This window comes from Papilio machaon, chromosome 18, assembly GCF_912999745.1.
Source record: "Papilio machaon chromosome 18, ilPapMach1.1, whole genome shotgun sequence".
NCBI lineage: Eukaryota > Metazoa > Arthropoda > Insecta > Lepidoptera > Papilionidae > Papilio > Papilio machaon.
In genome coordinates, this window is record NC_060003.1 from 1,330,104 (window position 1) to 1,357,134 (window position 27,031).

At 32.5% G+C, this 27,031-nt stretch overlaps 1 protein-coding gene and 1 non-coding gene across 2 annotated transcripts; both read left to right on the top strand.

The window, feature by feature from the left end:
* The first annotated feature begins 3,649 nt into the window (after positions 1 to 3,649).
* On the top strand, positions 3,650 to 6,638 carry LOC106715474 (MICOS complex subunit Mic10). The gene is made up of 3 exons (XM_014508767.2): positions 3,650 to 3,883; positions 4,252 to 4,420; positions 6,577 to 6,638. The coding sequence occupies exons 1-3, from the start codon at positions 3,811 to 3,813 to the stop codon at positions 6,587 to 6,589; spliced, it is 255 nt and encodes an 84-aa protein (XP_014364253.1). The 5' UTR covers positions 3,650 to 3,810; the 3' UTR covers positions 6,590 to 6,638.
* Positions 6,639 to 6,918: 280 nt separating this feature from the next.
* Positions 6,919 to 7,000, top strand: Trnas-cga. The gene has a single exon. It is a non-coding gene; the product is annotated as a tRNA-Ser (tRNA).
* The last annotated feature ends 20,031 nt before the right edge of the window (positions 7,001 to 27,031 follow it).

Genomic DNA, 27,031 nt, shown 5'->3' on the forward strand with positions numbered 1-27,031 from the left:
GCAAAATCAATAACTATTTCTGTCACTATTCTTCCATGCAAATCTATCAGCAGTCATATCTGATTTCACTCCCTTCTTTCGTATTTTTATGTCCGATTTCATTAATTTTTACTGAATTTTTTCAACATACCAAACATGAAAATATTCATGATTGAACCATGTGGGTTGAAAATTTAAAAGGGTAACCCACATGAATAGAATACTAATTGAGTTTTAATTTTAAAATTGGAAAGCTATGAATGAATATTAAATAACTTTGGATAAGTATGTAAATATGTAATTATAGTAGAATTTTTTTTCATCTTCTCCACAAAATACAGACAGGTCGACGCAACGTAAGCAGGCCCCTCAAGATGGACCGATGATCTGCTCATGGTTGGGGGAGTATCCAGGATGCGGATTGCACAGGACCAATCATCGTGGCGATCTATTCCTGAGAGAGTCCTATGCCCAGTATTGAGTGTTACTTAGCTGGAAAGAAGAATAAGAACCAAAGAAAATAAGTCTACAAAACAAATCAGTAAACTATTATTCGAAAGAAAAGCTACTATGTTCTTACAAATTACAATCGGAATATCCTCTAAAATCCTAGATTCTAGATTATAGCTGTATTTAAGTTTAACCCTAAAACATTATTACATATCTGTTTGTATAGGTTAATCATTTCTCGATACGGTGTCCACAGTAATTCCAATTCGGATTGCAGGTAATGAAGGCTGTCAATCTTGATTTATTACCTCACCGCTTTGATAAGATGTACAGGGAATACGGTAGCGGACGCACACATGTCTATTTAGATCACTGACATATATACATGGACAGGCTATAAACCGTGGTATTTTGTGCCTATTTGATTTTCGCCATTAAGTGCTATCGGTTGTAGTTCGTAACGGTGGTGAGGATTCAAACTAATAATAGCGCGTTAAGTCAGAACGAAGCAAAGCTGTCATTTCTAAGTAATGACCTATCCATTTATGGAAATTAGTGATTTAGATGTTCTAGCATGAATAATTGTGATAATCATCATCGACAAAATTTGTTTTAAAATTTATCGGACATAAAGTACATCAGAAATTCGTGCTAGGATCACAGTTTAGTGTCGAAATAAAAAGCATTTCGTACAATTCTTTGATACTTCAATCACACGAAACTATAGACAAATAATAAAAAGTGAGGAATAAAAAAAACTAAATATAAAAACTAATTTCTACCTTTTACATAAAAAAATATACAAAAAGTAAGGAAATTTTATTTCTTTTTTCCTTTCTTCCTTTTTCTTTACTCTAACTATTCTTTTTTTATTCTGTACTAGTTGTCGCCCGTGACTAGACTAAAAAAAAACATAATTATTAGGCCGTGTTCTTCCAGACTATGCTCTACATCGATGCCAAATTTCATCAAGATCCATTTTGATCCTTGTATTAAACATCCATCCATACATCTAAACATTCGCATTCATTATATTAATATGAATCGTCTCTAATAAACCTACCTGGGCGTATTGCTTTGTCATGACAATCAATCAAACTAGATTCTAATAACAGACTATTTGGCCACTAATCCGTTTGTCTATTGCGGGATTAGTCTGCGTCCATTGAGTGCAAATCTAAACGGAGCCCGCAATGAATGTTAAACAGGGAGCCTATTTCACTAACTAGCTTATGTTACTGTGCATTTCCAATATCAAATACTTGTATTATAGCAATATTGCTATCCCTTTCATTCTTAGTGAAAAGAACAGAGATAGTAATACTGTTTTTCAATTTACGATTTTACACTAACTAGCCTGCAGGGCTATAGGAATTGTTTATTAACAAGACTAGATTTAGTAGTCATTGTGTCACATGTTTGAATACTACTCGTAGTTACAGAGTCATATAAACAGTTTCGTGCTACACTTTACTAAGAAGATATTACTCTTTCAGATTTGTGCCTTGGTGCAGTAATTTCAATGTATTTCTAGAATCAATCACCCTTAACTTAGGGTAAGCTCCGAGCACCTCAGAGGGGACGTATAGTGAGCTGATGATGATGACTCAATTCATATTTTCAATTATTATGTAATTTAAAAATTACAGAAAAAATCAACGCCTTACCTATTACTTGAAGCAAAAATTTTAATGCTGCACAACCATAACATTCAGGCGTTTGTAGACATCTTTTCTTATATATATATAAAAGAAAGTCGTGTTAGTTACACTATTTATAACTCAGAAACGGCTTAGTCGATTTGACTGAAAATTGGTGGGCAGGTAGCTTAGAACCAGGAAAGGGACATATGGTAATTTTTACCCCGTTTTCTATTTATTTTTATTCCGCGCGGACGGAGTCGCGGGTAAAAGCTAGTATTTCATAGATGCTTCATTGAAACTATTTTTAAAAAAATTGACATCATAATTACTAACTTTTACTCGTTAATTTACTTTTGGTTACCTATATTAAAAAAAAAAACTTGAGAGGTGTCAAGGGACACCCGGATGGAACGAAGTTCCTTTCAATTAATTAGTGAAGGAACCAATGTTTATTCTATGCATAAAAAGCTTAAGTCTTCACAAGAAGTACATTTTATTTCTATGAATTTTCGTTATAAATTGTCACGTCGTTGCCATGGTGATATAGCAAAAAGTGTCGTGACAACTTTTCGTAAGAATTTTTTCCGTCTAGCCCCCTTTCACAACGCGCGATAAGGAACTTCGTTCCAAAAACTAGAACTTAGTGATAAACAAAAAATCTAGACAACTTTTAGCTGTACTAGGCATTTATGTTATGTATACTTAACATAATTCAATTAAAATCAATTATCAGAACTAATCAATTAAATGAAATAATTAATTAGACGTTTAATTATGTTTAGGAATTACTGTCAAGACAAAGCTTCTTAATCTCCGCGGAGCTTACGACGAGCCTTTGAGCTTTAATTTAATTAGACAGAATGTAATGTAACTGTTATTAGTTAACTCACTAGGTTCATTAAACATTTTACTATTATTATTGTTAATTTACATTAGAATTAGTTGATAACACTGTTTTTAAGAATAAACCAGCACTTCATCATGTTCTCTGTTGGTGTTATTTGTGATAATTGGCCGAAAGATGGTACTATTTTTTATTCGACTTATATAAGAGTGCTGGTAATATTAGGTGGTAATAAGCAAGTGACCATCTGAATTCGTCGATAAAGAGAAGCAACCGCTGACCATAGAAATCCGCAATTGTAGATGCCTATCTTTAATCAACGGAGGAAGAGCGCATGCGATGAGAAAATTTCCCCTTCCTATGCGTCGACTCCTTCGTAAAATTCACTTCTCCTTTCCCTCCTTTCCTTATAAGAATATTGTCGAAAGGGAAAGAGGACTAAAATTAGGCCTCCAGAATGCACACTCTTCACACGAAGCGCGGAATGTCTTCCACTTCACGCCTGTCTTTTGTGTGGTCGTGGTATTGCACCGGGCGAACCCATCTATTCGTATAACAGATGTTGTCGTTCCTGGCGTTTACCCCAGTTGTAAATGGGTTTATAAAATTTTACAGCTTTGCACATTTCAATAATAAAAATTATTTCTTTAAAATTAAAAAACCTCTTTTTACGTCATAAAATGCATTAAAACAATAAGAGATTAAAGTCAAGCAAAAGCTGTCAATTGTCAAAGTTTCAAAATTTCTTTTGTGTTGTAATAATTAAAAATTAAGTTTTCATTTAACGTATGGATAAATTTGTAACATTTGTAAATAAAGCTTATTGTATATTTTGCTTTTTAACGGACATGAGTTATTGTGAACTGGGAGCGTATTCTGTGGCGTAGGACAGGTATGAGTACACCTGAAAGAAGAGACTTCGAGGAGAGATATTCAGCTTGTTTCACTGATTTCGCACTTAAAACTGGTAAAACTATAATCGTGACAATATTTTTAAGATTACATACCAATAATATATGACATTATCACAATGAGAGAGAAAATTCGGAAAAAAAGGATCGAGGATATAGCATCAAGAGCCTTTTAATTCATTCAAAACTTCTAATAATCTAATAAGTTATGAACTAAAATAAAAAAGATTAGGTTATGTGTAAACCATATTTTGGTCTTATTGCCCCCAAAAAATAGTTAGGATTGTTGACCACAAATGATCAATTCGAAGTAATTTCCAATATCCATTAATTTTAAAATTAAAAATGTTTTGCATTTCTAACCCTTTAAATCTCCGAACCTTTTAAATACATAACCATTAAAGTTTTTGCTACTTTATTCCAGTAACGGGCCTCCTAATCGGAAGTATGTTCGGAGGCTTCTTCCTACGTGGCTACCGACGGTGGCCCATGTACATCGGAGGAGGCCTCGGCTTCGGCATGGCCTACAGCAACTGCGAGGACAGTCTTAATACTTTCTTACTCTCCAAGGAGCCAAGACCATGTGTTATAAAGTAAATATACTTCTGTTATATTAAAAAAAAAACAAAGGCAAGTTGGCAATTCACTATTTTAAAATCTGAAATATCTTATTAACCCAAAAATAACTAGTTTCAAATGAATGGTTGATATGTTCTCTAACAAAATTAAAAAAAAAAACAAATAATCGTTTTTATAAATAAAAATAATTTCAACAGTAACTGTTTAAATACCAGAAAATCGCTATAAGTCATTAAATATTTTGCTACTATTCGTGTTTGTTGGTTGCCTTTAGACATTACCCATTGATTGTTCCTTTCACAGTTGTTACTTATTTATCAAGGCGACTTTCAACGGAACTAAATTAGCGACAGTCTGGCGACAATCGATCCTTTACGAGCCAGACAATACAGACGGGAACTAATTACGATTGTTAAAATAGAAAAAGGACCACTGAAAATGTTTTCTACTAATAAAAATACTGACAATGTATGAGGTTGTAAATAATATGGGGAAGATGTAATAGGGATCGATAAAGAACTCGAAAGACGCATTGTACGGTGCAAATGAGTTGAAATAAATACCAGTTGATGTTGTTGCGTTTAGGGTTGACACTTTTTTTTTAAATATTTTTAAAATTCACTTGAGTATACTTCAGGTATTTGATGTTGAAATTTACGAAAAATACACAAAAATATAACATCACTTTCTAAAAAAAATTGCAAAAAATATTTGTTGTTTGTCATTTGTGTTTCAAATAGGTAAAAAAAATGCATGTAATTTTTATAAACTTTCGTTGCTATAAGTGTGTTCAGTAAACCAAATCTTCCGAAAGTTAAAACCTCTAAATTTTGATTTAAATCTTAGAATATTATAAATTCAACAATTCCTTTAGTTGTGTCAGCCCTGACGGAATCCTTTAAGGACAGTAATCTGAGCGGTCAGCGGTGAAGACGTTACTTATTCCGCGGCCCTTTCTTTGCTCGCAGCGGGACACTTTCCTGTGCCGTTTAATGCTTTGTCCTCAATATAAAGGTCAGTTACTGTTGCGTCTGTGCCTATTCAAACTTTTATAGTTTTTGCTTCTATATTTGTATGGGTTTGGGTAACGCCCCCTTTTTCTTTATTATCGAAAATCGCTTGTCTGTTTGCAAACCTACCGCCTTTAGTATCCTCACCACCCACGGCGCTGTTGACAATATTCTAAATGACACTAAAGTTTACTTCTATGTTTCTTAGGTCTTTATTTTATAGTTCAAAATTGCTTCCAATGAATGCTTTGTTGTTTTGGTTAGTCGCTGAATCGTCACTTGTTTCGGTTGGAACATTTTTATTCGGTTCCATGTCGCTAGTGTTTGTGAGTCATGCAATGCGGTAACTTTGATGTTGGTCCTTTTTGTTTAGATTAGGATACGTTGATCCGTAACAGCTTGTTTAATTTTTTTTCAACGATGTTTATCGACTTTGAAAAAAAATACTGAGTGTGCGGTCATTACATGATTTTAGTTGTTGGAAGGCAAAAATATAAAATTGTACTTTAATTTTTTAGTATTACTTTTTTTAGTAGATTTTATTAAGATTCATTTCTTAACGCCAATTAAGAATATACTTTATAACGAAACAGTTCCGTTGATGTTTGTAGTTGGTCATCACATAAAAACATGACTTCAAGTTCTTTCAATTTATCCAGTTTGAAATGGTTTATTACATTTTAAAATAGATTTTCAATGATATAAAAATGCCTCGTATTAATAGTAACGTAACAAAGGAATTAAAAAAAAATATCGAACATTTCGCTAGCGCATAACTGAATCCGTTTTGTTATAAAACGGACCAATTTGAAGAAATAAAAACTGCTATTTGAATACGATTCTTTGTTCGAATGGTCAATGCTGGAGGCTGTAAACGGATTAAAAATGTCACGGTCCATTGTTTTGAGTTCAATTCACCGTTTATATTCCTGCCTCTCTATCATTTGGTTGAAGATTTTTGTAATCGTCGTAATAACCTCGTTACAGATTTAAAGCTTTTGTATTTATTTATATTTCAAAGGTTATAAAATTATCGGAATTGCTTTTGAAAAACTTTTTTTAATCAATTAAATATTGAAGAATGTTCTACTGTGATGAGTTCCAATTACAGATTTTGTCTTTGTTTTCCTAACATTTTTAATTGTTTTTTTTATTTTCAGGAAGAAACCTTAAGGTTCTACTCTACGTTGTTGTTGTTATCGTACAATGAACGTCTTTGCGGTATTTTAAAATTAGTAATGTAAAAATAATGTAATATGGTTTAGTAAAACTTGTGTTTTTTTTCTTTTACTGTGTTTCATTTTTTTTCAATCCGTTGTTATTTTGTTTCGGTAAGTTTTCATTGCCGAAACATTGACGCGAATAACAAGAAAATTTAATTACATTTAAGGAGATTAAGGGACCGAATGAATCGTCAGTGGAAATTGACTTCTGCTACGGATCGTGTAATTTTTATATTATATAGTTTAAAATGTTATACAGTTTTCTCGTGGTCTAACACAGCAGTCGTGGCCGAGTGGTTAAGGCGTCTGACTCGAAATCAGATTCCCTCTGGGAGCGTAGGTTCGAATCCTACCGGCTGCGATTCATTTTTGTTATCTTAGACAAGTTAAATTAAACTTAAAAAGTGGATTTAAAGATTAAAAGTTCTACTACTAAATATCCGCGTCTTCGTAGACGCAGAAATAAAAAAAAATAGTAATAGAGTCCATGTCAACGTGGGATAGTATCGCTAGTCAAAATTGAAAGAAGTTTTCGAATCGCTTCAGTAGTTTCGGAGTTTGTGCGGAGTGCAAACAAATAGTCAAATGTTTACTTTTAAAATATTCTATGTATAAAACAGAATGATGATATTATCCTTACTATCCCTGTCATTATTGACACAACACAGAGATAAAAATATGTTTTAAACGGAGATTGACAGGAATTTGACGGGGATAACGTTATTTGTCTGATTAGGAAGCAGCTTATTTAGGACTTTATTTGGACATTTTGAAACCAGCTCTTACGGTTATTTTCACCAACCATCCCTTAAATTTAAGGGTTAAGCAGTATTAGGAGACTTCTAATAAAAATTTCTTTCCCCCAGCGTTTAGATGACACATTTTTACAGTGGTAGATACCGCAACAGCAATATTTGTTGGGTGCACGAATTGGCCGGGTCGACCGGTGCAATACCACGACGACACAGAAGACAGGCGTGAAGTGGAAGCAATTCCGCGCTTCGTCTGATTAGTGTGGTACCGGAGGCCTGATTTTAGTCCTCTTTCCCTTCCGACCCTTAGGGAAGGATGGGAGGGGGAAGTGGATTTGGCGGAAGAGGGGACGCATGGGAAGGAAAAATATCCTCTTTCTGTGCGTCCCTTTCTTCGTTGATAAAAGGTAGACAACGCATCTGAATTTGCGGATGTCTATGGGCCACGGTCGCCTCGCTATTGTGGCGAATCCAGGTGGCCGTTTGCTCTTTTGCCACCTTATGATATTAAAAAAAAATCATAATTCAGGTTCAGATTTAGAGAGACGCTTAACCAAAGAGTAGTAGTAGCTGTCTAAAAATACTTTAGGGGCTGGTTGGTGAAAACGAGCATTAGTCTGTCAGGTTTTTAATTTTACACAGGATTACTTAACTCTCCATATATGTGTAAATGACGCAATATTTAATCTCAGTTGCGTGTAAGCGGTGATATTGTACAGTGAAATGGTCATTGACCTAGTCGTAGTATTTCATCAGGCGTAGCTATGCTGAGTCATACGTTTGTGAATCACTCTGTATACAGGTGGGGTTCACTAGTAAAATAAAAATCTATATAACTGATACGCAAAATATTTAAGATTATTGCATTTGCATGATTTAACGAGGGTTTCTGAGACTAAAATACTTGTTTAAATTATACTGTTATCGCTGTTTTTTTTCAAAGGTAATGACAGGGATGACGATATGTTTTATACAGAGATCTTGGCCTCAGAAGCCAACGGTAAGTATTTAAAATATTTATCTGCAGCTGAAGCTGTTAGATTAAAAGCCTGCGACCATTGGGTTATACATTTCAAAATACAACAAAAGTAAGTAAATATTTAAGGAAAAAAGAAAACGACTATTCTGATTTGAAAAAAAACGAAGTAAGATTGAGGTATAAAGAAAGGAAGAAAGATAACAAAAGATGTATCAAACAACTCCTTAATAAAAATTTCTGTTACCTTAAATGTTAAAAAACTGTTTAATATCTTGATATTATATAAAAACTATTTCTACCAAACATCTACCAATAAATCTAAAAGTCATCAGCCTGTCTAGTTAAAGATGTAACTCGCCTTTACTCAGCAAAAAATGTTTGTTCCTTATCTATACGCTTAATAGCTTTGAGTCGCAAGTTCGTGACTTTAAATAGGTCAAAGCTTTTTGAGACGATTTAAACAAATATTCATAGTACATTTTATTGCCCTTTGTCGAGAGCTTGGCACGTAAAAGTTGTTAACCATTAGCATATTATTATCACTTATGACGCATAAATTATCACATTAAATAGAGTTCTAACTTAACTTTCTCGGTGATAACATACACAATACTTGATTACTTAATAATATTCTACAATCACTTAACGTCGAATATTTCACGACTAATATTACACAGATAATCTTACCAAATTATAAATGCGAATGTTTAGTTGGATGGATGGATTTGAAGGTATCTCCGGAACGGCTCAACGGTTCTTGACGAAATTTTGCACTGATGTAGAACATAGTCTGGAAGAACACATGGGCTAATTATAAAGGTTTTAATTACACGCGGATCAAGTCGCGGGCGACGGCTAGTTGTATTATAGTTCCAAGTAAATACTTTGAATTAGTTTCAATTTATTTAGGATTTAATAACCTTTAATAAGCTGCTTATGTTTTTTTTATCTTGTAAATAAATTAATAGTTAAAAATAATGATTCGGGTATAAATAATTACGATCAAATTTAGGAAGTTATGTTTTATCAATCTGTTTTTTATAAGTACACAAAATTAATTATGGAAATTGATACATTTTTATCTTAGAGGCAGAATTACAATAAATATAAAAAGTAATTTTAAAATTTTAAATGATTTTCAATTTCTATTCACTGACGTTGGTAAAGACATTAATTTCCACAGTTACGGTGGGCGGTAGTGTCATTTCATACGATGTTAGATACAAATAAAAGCACCACGCCATCCTCGTATTAGCAATACCTGATGCAAATCGTTGCCATTACCTCGCATAATGCATAATGCTTATCTGACGTGCAGTTTTTATTTTTGTTCGTTTAAAGTTGACGATATTAAAATTATAGCTTCAACCCTTTCTGAATCTGTGATTTATTACTCACGTAATGTTAGTATACGTTTGTGTGAAGGGGTTAACGAAGGGTATCATCATGGCCTATTCGTAACACTAGAGGAATTACAGATGCGTTGCTGTTACTTGTGTTTCTTGTCTTGTCTACAGTGTTTTTTTGTCTTTCTCTCTTTCTTTCTCTATCTCTCCCTCTCTCACACATTGAAGTAAACGAAATCAGACCTAGTTTAATGTCAAAGATGTTTAATAAATACGAGTGTATATCTAAATGTTATATTTTGAATCTCTTTGTTTGATGATTTCTGAGACCAATATCTCAGTTTAAAAGATAATAATAGGGATGACGATGTTTGTTATAGAGGTTATGGTCTCAGAAACCTAAGGTGAATGTGTACACTCGCGTTAAGAATTACAATTGAGTATTTCAGTTATTTCCTTTAAATAAAAAAACAAATATAATATAGAATTTTAATACAAAATACTGTTAATATTAGTTGCAACAATGTTGTAGTCAATCTCAATATTAAAATAAATGGCAGACAGACGTTTAACACAATATGGCTTGGCTTATTCAAAACGCCATCGCGTCTTGCGCGAGTTATGAAAACATATTCTATCCTTTTTATTACTTACGATATTAAATCTATGATGTTTAAATATTACCTATACTGTTTTATTTACATTTCTTATATATAACACTACTAGCTGTCGCCCGCGACTCCGTCTGCGCGGAATTAATAAAAACTTAATAAGTAGCCTATGTGTTCATCCAGACTATGTTCTACAACTGTGCAAAATTTCATAAAGATCCGTTGGACCGTTCCGGAGTTACCTTCAAACAAATATCCATCCATCAAAACATTCGCATTTATAATCTTATATATAAAATTCTCGTGTCACGGGGTTCGAACTTGAACTCCTCCGAAACGGCTTGACCGATTCTCATGAAATTTTGTGAGCATATTCAGTAGGTCGGAGAATCGGCCAACATCTATTTTTCATAACCCCCATTATGTTTTTTTAACTGCGCGCGGACGGAGTCGCGGGTAAAAGCTAGTATTAGTATGAAAGTATGATTTAAATATGTATACATTATTCAGTATTCTTTGTTATAATTTAGTTCCTTATAGATAAATTTCAATCCTATTAAAGTAGACAATAAAACTAGAGTACATCAACAAATCAAGGTAACAAAGAATTGGCTAATGTACTGTTGGCTCTGAACTCTACTATGTATTAGTCATTGTAAATTTGCTTCTTCGTACTCTACTATCACAATGGATTAACGACTAGAGTCGACGTGTAATATTTTATTACTGAAGCTGTAAAAACAGAGTCGACTAAGTTAAGACGATTCTTGTTAGGGTAGGTCGGGAACAGCTACGTAGAAACATTTTAGTGGAGATTGCATCTTCTGACACTTTTATTTCTTGATGTTTTAATGGAAAGATAAAATTATTTGTTAATTATTTTTGTATCAATGAATGAGATTGAATGAATATCTTTATATCGCTAATACTACTGTATTAATAACTTGAATCTTATTGACAAAGACGTAAAAAGACTTTAAAAAAAAAAAAAAAACTACATTTTACTGGTATTATAAATGCAAATGTTTATATAGATGGATGGATGGATGGATAGATGTTTGTTTGTAGGTATCTCTAAAACGGCTCAACGGATTTTAATGAAAATTGGCATAGATGTAGGACATAGTCTGAAAGAACACATAGACTACTTGTTGTTTTTTTTCATGTGAACGTTTTGGACGGTGTCGCTGGCGACGGCTAGTTTCAGAATAACTCAAAAACTAAAGTAAGACGTTCTTTGCCTTCAAATTTGATGTTGTAAATATGGAACAATGCAATTAAAAAACAAACATTGGAATTGATATAAATTTTTATAACTAGACTACATGGTATTCAAAGTAAAAAACAGAAATACCAAAATATAGAAATCCATGAACAAGCCTTGTTACAAATAGAAGTATTTCGAAAACTCCTCGTATAATAGTCAATTTGTCAATGTTATCTGTGAAGCAGTGTCCGGGCGGTGCATCGAACCTATTAACCTGACTTTATGGTCTATATTTGCACTTTATTGCACAACGTACAGAGATATAAATTAGATATATATATAACTAGATGTAACAATAATAATTTTTATACTATTTTAAAAATTGAATTAACGATAAACAGGAATTACATACACTATGACCAGCAACTATTAATAAAATGCAATTATTAATTTAAAGCTTCTTTAAACGTGACTATTTTTGTGTAGATGATTTTAATTTAAATTTCGTCATCATTTACCTCTTAATTTGTTTTTCTTTTCAAAAATTATTATTCTTAACGACAGTGGTTAAAATTTTGTTAGATTGTTGTATTGACTGAAAAATCTATATCTTATATATATAAAAGAAAGTCGTGTTAGTTACACTATTTATAACTCAAGAACGGCTGAATCGATTTGTCTGAAAATTGGTGGGCAGGTAGTTTAGAACCAGGAAACGGACATAGGATAGTTTTTAGCCCGTTTTCTATTTTTTATTCCGCGCGGATGGAGTCGCTGGTAAAAGCTAGTATTTATATTAAAGAAGGTAGTGTTAGTTGTACTATTAATTTATAACTCAAGATCGGTCGAACTGGTTTAGCTGAAAATTGATGGGGAGATAGCTTAGAACTAGGAGACGGACATAGGAACTTTTGTATCTTGTGTGCATTTTTTTATTCCGCGCGGACGGAGTCGCGGGTAAAAACTAGTCTATAAATAAAAATGAAAATTAAATTAAAAAGAAAACCGTTACAGCAAGAATTATATTAATTTATAATTCGTTAGCAATATTTAATACATTAAATAAAAGAACTCGGTGTAAATCTTCCACATAAGTTAAAAGCAATCTTAGTACGAATATTCCCTTACCTATTTTTTCCGTTCCATACAATTTGTAAGAGATCTTTTCCGTAGATATGTGATACACAATTGCAAATACCATTAGCGAGCTTTTACAAGAGGAAATTTATGAGGACATATCCGCGGGACACGTACAAATTTTTACTCGCCGCTAAATATTACCTCCGTTCTTGTGTCGGTCGTAAATAATACTCTTTTCAGTGGTAAGCTTATTGCTATCCTACAAGGGATGGGATAGTGAGGAACAGGAATATGTCATACGATAAAAATTTAGAAATTGAAGATCAAGTTACAAGATGATAATTGTCCGAAGCTTCAATAAGATCTCATACAAAGTTAGCGAATTTTTTACCTACATTTCTAATTAGAAGAATAGAAAGGGAATTTGATGAATATGAAGGTGAGAAAGATGTGACAGATATAAAAGGGCAATATCCTTTTATCTATTTATCGCTTTTATCCATTAAATGTACTGCAAGTTCATCATTAGTAAACTAAGCTTGTCTTCATAAGTTTGGTGACGTGACTTAAGTTACGTTTATAAAAACAGTGTCGATAATTTCCAATCGATATCTAAGTGATCACATCACTAGTTTTTACTACGGAAGAAACAAATAGTGTCCGTATGTAAGAAAAGAGTACGGGCGTAGTCTACGTGAATATGCTGTTATAGCCAACCATTGTCCGGCACGCTTTGTTGCTCGCTTAAATTAAAGTTGGGATTACCTACGATATACGTTTTACATTTGGCAAAAGGAACGCAAACATTTGAGCTAACGTTTGTGGAAGCAGTTACTACAATGATTGAAGTTTGAACTTAAACACCTCTTCTAATCTTCTCACGTGAACTTCATCTTTCTCATCCAACGATGAACCAACTTCAAGTTAATGATCATTAAAAATCAAGCTCTTCACAGATCTAATCACAAACTAAATGATGCGTAAACAAAATTATGTGTTCATACTTCTTCCAACAGCATTGTATTAAAAAGGTCCAATAGCCTATTGTCCAATTTTTTGTTCAGAAACCGTATTAAATTTGATGCGTGTAAATAGATGGTGATCTTCATCATCAAAATGTCATTGTCTAAATACGTCACTTGACAAAAGAGCATCGTACAATGCATATTTTGAATATATTATGACCTGTGAACTAGTGCGGTGCTATCTTTTTGTTGTTGTCGATAAAAAACGTCGTACGTGCTTCATTCCCTTTATAAGGTCATCGACCTAAAGGATTAAGATTCTGTTTAGATCAATATGCATTGTGACTCATGGATCAACCTCTTTAATATTTGTAGCTGGAATTCCTTTATATGCCTTTCGAGATACTGAGAAAAAATAGACTTCTTTTGAATTGGGACATTTCAATTTGTCTCCCAACATTAAACATTTTTTTATGAACAATTTGCATCTACAGTTCACAAGCCAGTATTAGTACATTCATCTATATTTTATTTACTGTTTTTATTCTATATAATTTATATTAAAGTGTATAATTATGCTTCCTATTTATTTTTGGTTTTAGTTCAAATATTTGGACAAAATCTATTTTAGGATAGGATTACCAATTAGATTGGATGTGATGTATTCAAAAATATTTTTAAAGTCATTTTGAGCAATTCCTTTATAAACATACATGTTACTGTCAACTGTTAAAGAGTAATAATTAATAGAAGTACTATAACAAATACAATTGAAAACACTTATGCCCATCAATCTGGCGTCGTATTGTGATACAATTTCATACAATATAACAGTGGTCCTAAAACATCTCCTTGAGGGATCCTTTAGGGTCCCATTGTGATTTAGGTGCGACCCCATTTCGATCCCTTATCTCACTTCATAATTTATTCATGGTCATTATTTGACCATTTTGGATTTAATGATGTGCCATCTTTGTTCTTCTGTTGTAGAATGTTAATCGTTTTAGAGGTGTGAAATAAGATCTTTAATGTTTTGTGATTGTAACGGACGCTTTTTGATGGACGTTAAATTTAGATCATTAAATCATATAATAACAGACAATAACAATGAATGGAATTGTCAAATAATATCATCAACATCCAAAACGCACACAATGAAATAATAATATTCAACATTAGCCAATTTAATGCATAGATAGCCTGCACCAATAATTTTGCGCATTTCTTCACAATACGCATTTTTTCGTATGTTCTATTTTACGGCGACAGACTATTATAATCATCATTACAAAAATTAGGAGACACTTTTACTTCATTCTTACAAATGATGAAATTTCTTTTCTTTCTCAGTTTTCTCGTTGTTTATCTGCTATTCTTCAACAGAGCGTCGGTGGCTCAGGGGTTAAGTACTTGACTTGCAATCTGCAGGTCTTGGGTTCGAATCCCGCCATGTAAAAATATTTTTCGATTCTCTATTTACTTATGTATATTTATTAGACGTTCGCACGTTGAAGGAAAACATCGTGATGCAATCCGCACAAACGTGTGAATTCCCGGGAGAAAAAGAGGCGACATGGGTCGCGACACTTTACGTTCCATCTCCCGAAATGTCGAAATGTGGATTTTGGAGGTTCATTTGGCCACACCAAACGGAGGTCCGTGATCTTTGCCTACCCCTCTGGGTTACAGGCGTTGTGTGTATTGTGTTTTCACCAACATTGATCGTTTATCATCAAGTGAGCAACTTGATCCTCATAAAAGTATTATTGCAACTGATATTTTTAATTGTATATGTTTAATACTTTCACATAATAAAACATCAAGTGTACTAGCGAAAATTCTCAGCAATAAACTTCTTTCATTAATTTATACAACACTACAAAATTAAAATAATATCAAAATTATGTTCACTCTCATAGTAGTTTTGCACAATCGAAACGGTTATTGACAATAAAAAATTCACGTTTATTTATTTGTACAAGATAATTAAAATGTACTTCTGGTTGTAGTTTTTTGTTGGTTTTATTATTTTGTATGTTATTTTTCCAGGGGTTAGTAGGGCAGTGGCTGTTTAATATAACCAAACCTGTTTGAGCAATAATCAACAATGTTTCAATGTTTATTAAACATTATCAAGCTGTACATTTCAATGGATGTAACCTATTCATCGTTTCTTGTTTATATAATTGTCTTGTTCTATTTTATTTGTGAATTTTAATCTTGTAAAAAATATTTGTTTATATTTATTAATTATAATTATTTTGTATTAAGTTTAGACATCAAATTATAAAAATATAAATAATTTTTACATTGTTTTATATTTAATCTAGCTGTCGCCAGCGATCATGCCCGCGCGTATCGCTCTACCAGACTCTGTTCTACATCTGTGCCAACTTTCATCAAGATTAACAAACATCCATCCATCCATTTAAACTTTCGCATTTATTTTAGTAATATAATGAAATTGACGAGTGTTTCGACCAACCAAAGTGAAACATAAATTACGCATAGCAAAAAACAAATACCTAAAGAAAATGTATGTATTTATTTTATACATTTATATTTTATATGTTATAAACAAAAAAAAGTTATGAAAAACTGTAATAATTAGACAAAACATATCTATTTTTAAAGAATGCTATCTTAAATTACAATGTTACAAAAACTAACCCTTTGCAAAGTAACCCTTTATATTCATTCAAGATTCACACAATAACTCTTTCTTGACCCACAAACGTACCCCTGTCTGAGAATAGCCCCATAATGAGCTGGAAGCATTAATTCTAGATCATAAAATGTAGAATTTATGTGCTAAAAGCTAGTTCAATAAAATGCGACACGGTTTCTTTTCGGACGTAATGTCCATGCTGTAGTGATGTTACCTTTATTATCCGTATACAATGTTGTTGAGTTACGGCCAAAAATTTGTTTAGTTATTACTTACTCGTATCAACATGACTTTAAAAATGAATGGAGTTGTCTTGTTGAATTGTAACAGTTGTATTCATAGTTTCTATTCTGATCTTGTCTGCTAATTTAAAGAATGGCAACAAGTCTTAACTATTTCTGGTATTGCATTTAAAAAAAACATTTCACAATATTTGTAGTACTAGTAAGTCGATAGTCTATGCATAATTTTTTTTTAAATATTACATTTACATAAATCAACATTGTCTTAACTGTATAAAGGAGTTTTTATTAGAATTTTAAATCTTTGCGAAGATAAAATTTTATTTGCACAGTTTTAATAGCTACGTGAATAAAATTTTAATTCTAACATCGACAGCGACTCCATTGAGAATAAATTAAGATGAAAGTTACCCTTGTTCTTCTAGAATGTCCATGCAAGACATAATTGACCATAAATAATTTGTATTACGTGTGTTTATTTAAACCCAAGCTGAAGAGAAAGGGGACGGACAATAAGTGACGTGCATATTTTTCTTGTAACTGTTTCTGTCCTGCACTGTGTAAGGACGGTTTTGTAATCCATTTATTATTCTGCATCGACCTTATCCTTTGGTGTATTAATATTTTAAATATCAGTAATAGCCTATTGTATAAATTATTTTTTTCGTAGATGGACTGCAATTGATTGTAAAAGAATCGTAGTCTTTTTTAGTATCAAAGGGGTGGAACTTCCAAAGATACCCTGTCTAAGGAAGGGACTGTGTTATAGGGAGTTTGACATAAAAACCATCTTAGGTACAATAGAAAAAGGTTCCGTGATTTGCAAGGAACGATATCAATAGTGAAGACCTTGTAAGTCGATATCGGAAGTTACAAAACAAAACATTACTTACCAATAGAGTATTGAAAATTATGTTGATTTGTGAGTTATGACTGTGGTATGTGTTATTTATCCAATGATTTATTTCAATGTATTTCTCAACTTTAGCGCATCATAACATACAAAGGGAAAGAAAGCTTATATTAGTTTGTTTTTATTGAATAAACTCGTATCTCTGTCATATGATTTGTAATAACCAATTACATGACAGCAGATTTATAACAAAACTAGCTGTCGCCCGCGACTCCGTCCGCGCGCAGTTAAAAAAAAATGAAAAATAGATGGCCGATTCTCAGACCTACTGAATATGCTCACTAAATTTCATGAAAATCGGTCAAGCCGTTTCGAAGGAGTACGGTGACGAAAACTGTGACACGAGAATTTTATATATTAGATTTTCTCACTTTTATTACCTACTGGTAATTGTTTTATGATATCGTCAATGTCAATACTTTAAGAAATATAAATACCTACTTACAAAAGAATTATAAAATGTTGCCCGTGACTCCTTCTGCGCGGAATTAAGAAAAACAAAACTAATTTAGTAGCTTATGTGTTCTTCCAGACTATGTTCTACATCTATGCAAAATTTCATCCAGATCCAATAAGGCGTTGTGGAGATACCTTCACACAAACATCCATTCATCCATCCAAACATTCGCATTTATAATACTAATAAGATTTCTTATCAGAACTTCTTTTATATTAAAAAATATCTTTAGTATGTAAAAAATTGTACTATTACTTTCACATATTTTTCATTACCCTACTTTATACATTCAATTTTCGTTCTTATGTGTAAAGTTTCAAGAACATTTCTGAAAAACTTATATTAGCTAGAAAGTTAAGGAATAGTGAATGTGTGGATCTACGTTCAAACGAATATTCCCCCTAAAGACACTTCATTGTAATAGGGTTGCAATAACTAGATAAAATATCTATCGAGAAATAACAATTTTTTTCACATATAAATTTCAAAGTGTCTACATAATATTAAATTGAACAGTATTTTATTTTTTCGTAATCATTCTGGACACAGAACAATATCTGCACATTTTTCAGCGAGCTATTGTAGTTATTAATGTAGTAAAGGGTTATTTGAATCCATAGTATGACATATTGATGTAGTGTTATGGAACATCTTTTCTAAATATACTGCAACGTCTCTAATGGATGCCAAACCAAGTGTCGCTAGGTTTTTGTTCTGGTTATAATATGCGCATAACGCATCAATAGCATAATTTTTTTTAACAAGAACAAAGAAAAATAATTTCGACAACCCTATTTTAAGGAACGCCCCCTGTTACCGCGGCGACACCGCGGCGGTCACCCTTTACCAACTAGAGATGTTCATTATATCGATAACAAAAAGAATTAAACGAACAATTAATAAAAATGTCGATGATATTTGAATATAATTCCAATATAAAACCTTGTCAGATAATTGACTAGGCTACTTTACGTCTTTTTAATTTTAGAGTATTTGTAAATTCTGACTAAAACTACACTATTTATGTCCACTTAGTTTACAATTCCAGATTTTTATTTCCAAAAAAAAAAAATAGATGAAAAACTTAAATATCAACTTAAATAACATCGTATTGTAATTATTTTAACTTCACTTTCTCCAAAACCATTACCAGTTATCATGTCATATTTTACTAAAGAAATAGACAAAAAAAAAATTCTAACTCCATTCACTCGTACAGACAATTTGTCTTTCAGAAGTATATTAAAAATTTAACTCATCGCACGACATAAGCTTCAATTAGACAGTTTAAAAAAACTGGAAAAAGTTTCATTTTTACAATCCCCATTTATACAACTAATCATTACGTAGCTTAGAACCCGATTACAGACATAATGACATAAAACATGACGTTTTTTATTTTTAAATCGCAAACCAAGTATTAAAAGACATTCTAATCATTGCGACGCGTGTCAACATTGCAAACCCTTTTATTAATAATAGTTGACAATAATAATACACAATTTACGTCCAATGATTAAAGTACACTTACTGCCACATTCAGTCGTTTAAAAATTTGCTTAACAAACTAGCTGTCGACCGCGACTCCGTCCGCGCGCAGTTGGCCGATTCTCAGACCTACTGAATATGCTCACAAAATTTCATGAGAATCGGTCAAGCCGTTTCGGAGGAGTACGGGAACGAACATTGTGACACGAGAATTTATATATAAGATCTACGAATGAAAAATGTATTTTATAATTATAAGAAATAAAAGCAACATTAATCTCTACTCTTAGAATACTTTAAAATAAAACAATTAATTTAATCATAGTAAATTTAATCCTATAAGTAAGCACTTAGCAGAATAAATAATAATTAAATTCACTTCAGACGTTTAATATCTCTAAACATAAGAATCGTTTTAAAACTCTCCAGTAGTTAATTAACACAAACTAGCATCGTTCGTTGACATTAAAATGAAAACGTTCATCATTTTCAAAGACAAAAAGTTTATTTGTCTTCAGAAATGTGTTTTCAGTTAGCACGTCCAAAGAAAAAAAAGGAAACATTTCGAATTACAAAGAAAGTTTGTTGAATAATTAATCGAGTGTTTCACATCACTGGCTGAGTACTGCGATGAGTCACCGAGTAGCCGTTACATTTAAACACAATGAAAAATAGACTTCATTCCCTTTACATATGATCGAAAATGGATTGAAGCTTGTATAGTTTTTTGTTGCGCAACGTTTTCTACGTACGGTACCTGACTTAGGAAGTTATAATTTTCTAGTTCAGTTTGAAGTCCTTTGTACTTTTTGTGGAAAGCTTTTTAATATTCTTATCATTGTAATAATATTTAATTACTTCTTTGTATTACTCACCTTATCGAATGATCTTTTTGAAATATATAAAATACTAGCTTTTGCCCGCGACTCCGTCCGCGCGGAATTAAACATAAACTTAATATGTAGCCTATGACATGTTCTTCCAGACTATGTTCTATATCTGTTAAATTACATAAAGATCCGTTGAGCCGTTCCGGATACCTTCTAACAAACCATCCATCCAGACATTCGCATTTTTAGTATGAAGTAAGATTTCCAATTCCGTTTTGAAAAATTTTAGAAATTCTTTAGTAAAGCAAATTTTTATAACAATTTTAATGTAGCTTTCAGGTTCTTTAAAACCTCGGAAGTCGATCTGAAGGCTATATGTTATTGTGTATGATATATACCGAGTAATAGTTCAGTATGGAGCAGCAATTACAGTGGCACGTCCATCTTTCGCGTTTGCGGAAGATTAATGATTTTAATTGAAATACCAAGTCCGCTTCCTCTGTGCAGCTCGTCAAGTAAGAAATTCTTACTGTCCACATGTCTGATGCTACCCTAGTACCTACGGATAACTGTTTTTATATAATTAATCCAATTGATTTATTATCATTCCGTTTTAACTCCGTCGGGTTTAAGCACAGATAGAAATAATGAAACCAACCATCATCATCATCACTATATGTCCCCACTGAGGGGCTCGAAGCCTTCCCTGACTTACTGGTGACTAGGCTATATAACCACGGTGGCCAAATTGATGACATGCGCAGGTCAACACGATGATTTCCTTCAACGTAAGACCGTTGGATAAATGTACATATATAAATTGAAACTCGAAAAATACAATGGTACATGGCGGGATTCGATCCCAGGACCTGCAGATTGCAAGTGAAGTGCTTAACCCCCGAGTCAATAACGCTCCAAACCAACCATGATGATTAAAAATTAAATGTTGATAAAAATTCAAAATTGAATAATTTTCCAAAGATTCCTGACTAAATATTTTGTACTCCATTTTTAAAAATTAAAATAAAAGACGATACTATTGTGAAAGTAATTCGTAGTAACGTCATCAACTTAATTTGGTATTTTTTATTGGGCGTAAAGTACATCGACAAATCTCATACAAATTTTTAACCAATTTTGTTGATGACGTTACCAATACTTTCTAGCAAATTTTCGTACTAGACCCCCAGAAAGTCTCTATTACCTCATTGGTTGCAGCATCGACTCCAATATTATATCCCCTAAATTCTAAACACAAACTTAAGGAATAAATCACAGAGTTACACACAATAAATCAAACGGATAATCTCTGCAAAAAAATACGTGCTTCATCCGTCGTATACTAAAACTAAATAAAACCTCTTATCGGGTATGGCCTCTTGATTTTCGACTCCATAATTCTTCGTATTTTCTTTGTTTTATGACCGGTCAAGAGATAGGTTAGTCACATCTATCAGAATTATTGCAGATGACATATTTGTTCCTTATCGTATTTCGTAGATATAAATATTTAATAGTATTCCTGAATCGTATTTACGATTTATAATCCAATATGCTTTCTTTTTATTGTACTTAGATGCTGTTTTGTTATAAATATCCTTAGTTTCTTATGTTAAGATTAGCTGTCACCCACGACTCAATTCGTTACAATTACACCAATTTTAGCTAACATGATAGTGATTGAAATGGTACACATTGCCAATTTATTGATCCTCTAAAAATATCTACAACCAACACCTATTCATTTATTCCAGTATTCAAATGTTCATAAACAAAGTAAAAGATCACAATTTTATAACTTAAAAAAATATGACAACATGTAATAAACCACATTTAATATAATCCAAGGTATTAAAAACTTATAAAATTGTGCATTAAGTTCATTTCTTGAGTGAGTTGTACCGTTACATTGTTGGACAAAGGTCTTGGATTACTGCATATGCGAGTTATGGTCGAGTCTTAACAGTCAGTGGGGTATAGTTAACGGAAATTCAATTATAAGTTTTACTCCTTAGCAAGCATAGACTAAAATACAAACACGACAAACTAATGTTAATGAATTTTGTACCTATTAGATTCTAAGAGGAATTACTTTTTATAACGATAGTTATCACTAGTCGTGCTTGACCTATGACATTCAGAAAGTATGGATGTGTTACATACATAATATATCCTAGATATTGTTGTGTGCAGTGGTTACATTGCAAAATCACAAAGCTCATTTAATCTACGTTACTCTTAGACAACACAGCTTTTTGAGAGTAAAAAAAAATAAGTTTCCCTCAAGTTTTATTGCCTAAAAATATAAAGTGTTCTATATAATAATTGAAAATTATGTTAATATATTTATAAGTCAAATTAATTTCTCGCGTAGAATTTTGATTTATTTAATACCTATTTACCTATCTGTAATTTTACACTCTCTGAATATTGCGCTTTACGGCATACATCGCCCAGTTGACTCATAACCTCAACACGAGATCGCTTCCAGTTATGTTCGCGACGCCGTATCCCCAGACTTATACGTGTTAAATGTATGGCGCCAGGGACAAGCTATAGCATTTTTTTTTATAAGAGAAGGAAGCAAAAGAGCGTCGGGAAACCGGGGTCATCAACGACGGCCATTGACATCCGCAACACTAGAGGAACTGCAGATGCGTTCCGGCTTTTTAGAAGATGGTACGCTCACTTCTTAAAGGACCATATGTTGTACTGGTTTGGAAATACCGTCGAGAACAGACTATTCCATAACGCGGCGTTGTGAGGTAGAAGGTTAGAAGGAATGCCAGCCATCCACATGATGTAGATGGTATATGTGACGAGGTGAAACCAAGGAAAATACAAAAAAAGACAATTTTTAGTGCAAAAAATTAACCGTATATCTACATATCAGAGATTCCCAAAGTTATATTTCAAGTTATTGTTTTTTGGTTTAATCTTTTTTGTGTTAATAAAAACTTTCTTTCTTCTTTCTTCTTCTTCTTCTTCAGAGACCCCACTGAAAATTGTACTGGTTATGTAAATCCTTAATTCCCTGCTTGTACATTTTTCTTCTTCAAATTGTGAAGCATTAATTTTGTTTACCACATTTTCACCACCGGGTCTTCCATAGATCCTAAGGGGTTGACTGTAACCACTTTGGGGATCACTGATTTATAGTATAGAAGAATATTAAAAAAAACAATCGCAATGTTTTTTAAACCCATATACCATCAAATTAAGATCGCTGTCTTCATAGAATAGTAAAAACAAATCTACTTTATATCTGTTCTTTAAGTAATTGCAGGCAGCAACAGAAAACTACTTAATTTTTTATTGCTAACGCTATAAGTTCGTAAATTGTACCAACTATTGAAATTCTCGACTTAATTGCTCAAGAGACACGAACACAGCTATTGATTCATACGAAGATCATAAACGATGCGAGTAAATTATAACATTTGATTTTATAGTGGCAGTGATTCCTCAGAGATGTTTATAAAAAAAAAAAAACAATAATACAAGCTTCAATAACATCACTGATACAAACAAGACGGCAAGATATTAACGACATTTACTTGTAGTTAAATCAGAATTTATATTTTACTAGCTGTCGACCGCGACTCCGTCCGCGCGGAATTAAAAAAAAACGTAATAAGCAGCCTATGTGTACTTCCCGACTATATTCTACACTTATGCCAAATTTCATCGAGATCTGTTGAGAAGTTGTAGAGATACCTTCAAACAAACATCCATCCATCCATCCATCTAAACATTCACAATTATAATATTAGTATGATTGTTTGTTATTGACCTGAGTCATTGATGGCTGCGGTAAATAATCGATTTTTTATAAGACAAATTTTACAGGAGACAATTACAATAATGCCACAATTAGTTACACTTGCAAAAGCAATGTATCATAGACCAAAATATAATATAATTCTTTTTAATTTTTATGTTTATTTAAATGAAAAATTTCAAACGTATGTAAAATAAAGAGATACGATTGTTGACGTAGGACTAACCCTTAATTACAGTATTTTTAAATATGAATATTGTAAAAGGTGACTTTAGTACTATTTACGTAGTAGAGATTTTTATGAACGTTTTCTACTTCGCGATGCGAAACATTTGTAATTTAGCAAATGCTTTTGACACGTACGTAGACGCTACTCCGAGACGGAACAAGATTAATATTTGTTTTGAAACTAACATTGATTTATTTTATTTGATTAAAAACAACATTTCACTTTTGACTTTCTTTTGTTTGCTTATTATCTTTATCTATATATATAAAAGAAAGTCGTGTTAGTTACACTATTTATAACTCAAGAACGGCTGAATCGATAAGACTGAAAATTGGTGGGCAGGTAGCTTAGAACCAGGAAACGGACATAGGATAATTTTTACCCCGTTTTCTATTTTTTATTCCGCGCGGACGGAGTTGCGGGTAAAAGCTAGTATAAAATAAAATTGTGTTTTAAGTAGCAATGATGTATACACATATTATTATATTACAATTTATATTTGTTGGTATAATTTAGGCCTTACGTACACAAGGTAACGTAAATTGTCGAAAATAATCTTGTACGGTTGCGTCGCGAGAATTGCATTGCGTGCACCGTACAAAGAACTTTGAATCATCTTCATCGAGGCGAGTCGTTTGTTCGGTCCTAAGATTCGGTTAGTACAGGTATAGTCTACATGTCTACTGTATATATTTACTCTGCCATCTTGAAAATTACAGTGACTTTTCTCACCACGATCATGACAAAGAGGTTACGAGCGATTGTTTTATGACAGAATGAAATGTTAGTCAACTCGCTTAGCGACTAAAATCACCGAGTTTCAAAGATTTACGTTGACTTGTGAAGGAAGGCCTTAGTTACAATAAAGTTTCGCTTTTTCATGCATTTGGTCCTTAAATTTCTAATGCTTTGTGTATTTTTTTTTATTTAAGCAAAATGAAAAAGGGATCTCATGTTCAATAGCTGCGGCTGACAATTTTTACACTTGCCGCAATTGTTGTCGAGTGTCAATCAAATAGCGCTTTTGTAATGATGCCGCCGAGCGAAAGAATCGCTTTGATACGTGCTATTTAGGGATGTAAGAGATTTTATTATAATAAAGCGCTTTTAGAGCTGCATGATCATATTTATATTTCAAATTATTATTAGTAGAAGTGATAAATATAATAAATCAATTTATTTGAAACTTAGCTAAACACGCTAACTAATAATTAGTTAAAAACATTTTTAATTTTTTAAAAGCAGATTTTCTATTGTTTATTTTTGAGTAAAATTTTTGAAATACCAATTGAGTTTACATTACAGTTTTTATCTCTCTTCTTATTGACCATTTATTTAAACTATAACCAACAATATGAGGACTAAATGTTGGTCAATAACTTAACTTTTAAAGCATAAAAGCGCTTTGTGATACATGTTTCATGGCGCATGAGTGGTTTAGAGTGACAAGTGATCGGTCACAAGAGGGATTACCAGCCAGCAAATGTATTTGGGATTAATTTTCGCGCTTCAAATGAGACGACATCTGTTCAATTAGCTTCAATAAGTTAAACGAATCCTTAACAAGTAATTCAGATAACAACTTAACATCTTACTGATATTATATTTATACAATTATGCAAAATATATAACATTTTAAAGTTTTTTTTTACCAACATATTTAGAGGCCTAATTTTAGTCTTTCCTTTCCCACCCTTTTCTTATTAGGAAAGGATGGGAAGGGGAAGTGGATTTGGCGAAAGAGGGGACGCATAGGAAGGAAAAATATCCTCTTTCTGTGCGTCCCCTTCTCCGTTGATTAAAGGTAGGCAACGCATCTGCATTTGCGGATGTCTATGGGCAACGGTCGCCTCGCTATTGCGGCGAATCCAGGTGGCCGTTTGCTCGATTGCCACCTTATGATATAAAAAAAATCGTTATGTAAGGTTTTAACAGTTAAAAAACCTTTCTTATCGTTGATTTCTGTAACCAAAATCCTTATATAAAACATATCGTCGACCCTGTCATTGTCTTTTACAAAACAGTGATAACAATATATTTTAAACTAGGAATTAACTCTGAGAAACTCACGGTTAATCGTACAAATAATTGACTCTAACGTTTTCCACTCTTAAATATTCTGAAAAAATATTTCTTCAGCGAACAAACTCGTTAACTGGGAACAAAGATCACGAGTTCGAGTTTACTGAGCAAACAGACAAGACAAACTTATGTATTATGTGGTGACAAGACCTAATTGAGTTTGTTCTACGTGCCCCTGGATTAGTATGAAATTGTCGAAGAAATTGGCAATATTATAATGTTATTTAGTTATCGTTAAAAAAGTGCTTTTATTCCTGCTAATTTAACCTTCTTACGGTGGGTTTTTGAAACATACATACACGACATACTGTTTCAATCTCATCATCTCTGTTTGCCAAAGATGATGAGGATCAGTTTTATACAGAGATTTTCGTATCAGAAATCAACGGTAACTCTTCTGCAATGCTAGTTTTAACATACGAAGAAAATTTGTAAATGTCATTTGTGGTCACTTGCAATTATCTTCTAAGTAACTTAATTAATATTAATCACTAGCACACATCAATATATTTCATAATAATATAATGACAATCATTTTATTTTGAATCTATTTTTGATTCTATAATTACAACCCACAGGAAAAAATTGTCCTAAAAGCGTCTATTTAATTTGATCACGTGACAAATGTCATTGTGACAGATGTAGGATCATCACAAATAGTGTAACGAAAATTCTACACCGTGAAATAGATTTTACTGCTAATATTTTTAAGGTTTAAAATTAAAACATCAAGTGGAAATAATATTAAACATGGTCAATGTT

Coding starts and splice junctions, on each gene's coding strand:
- LOC106715474 (XM_014508767.2), top strand. CDS start 3,811: ATGAGTACACCTGAAAGAAGAGACTTCGAGGAGAGATATTCAGCTTGT. Junction 3,884..4,251: donor TGATTTCGCACTTAAAACTG/GTAAAACTATAA, acceptor ACTTTATTCCAG/TAACGGGCCTCCTAATCGGA.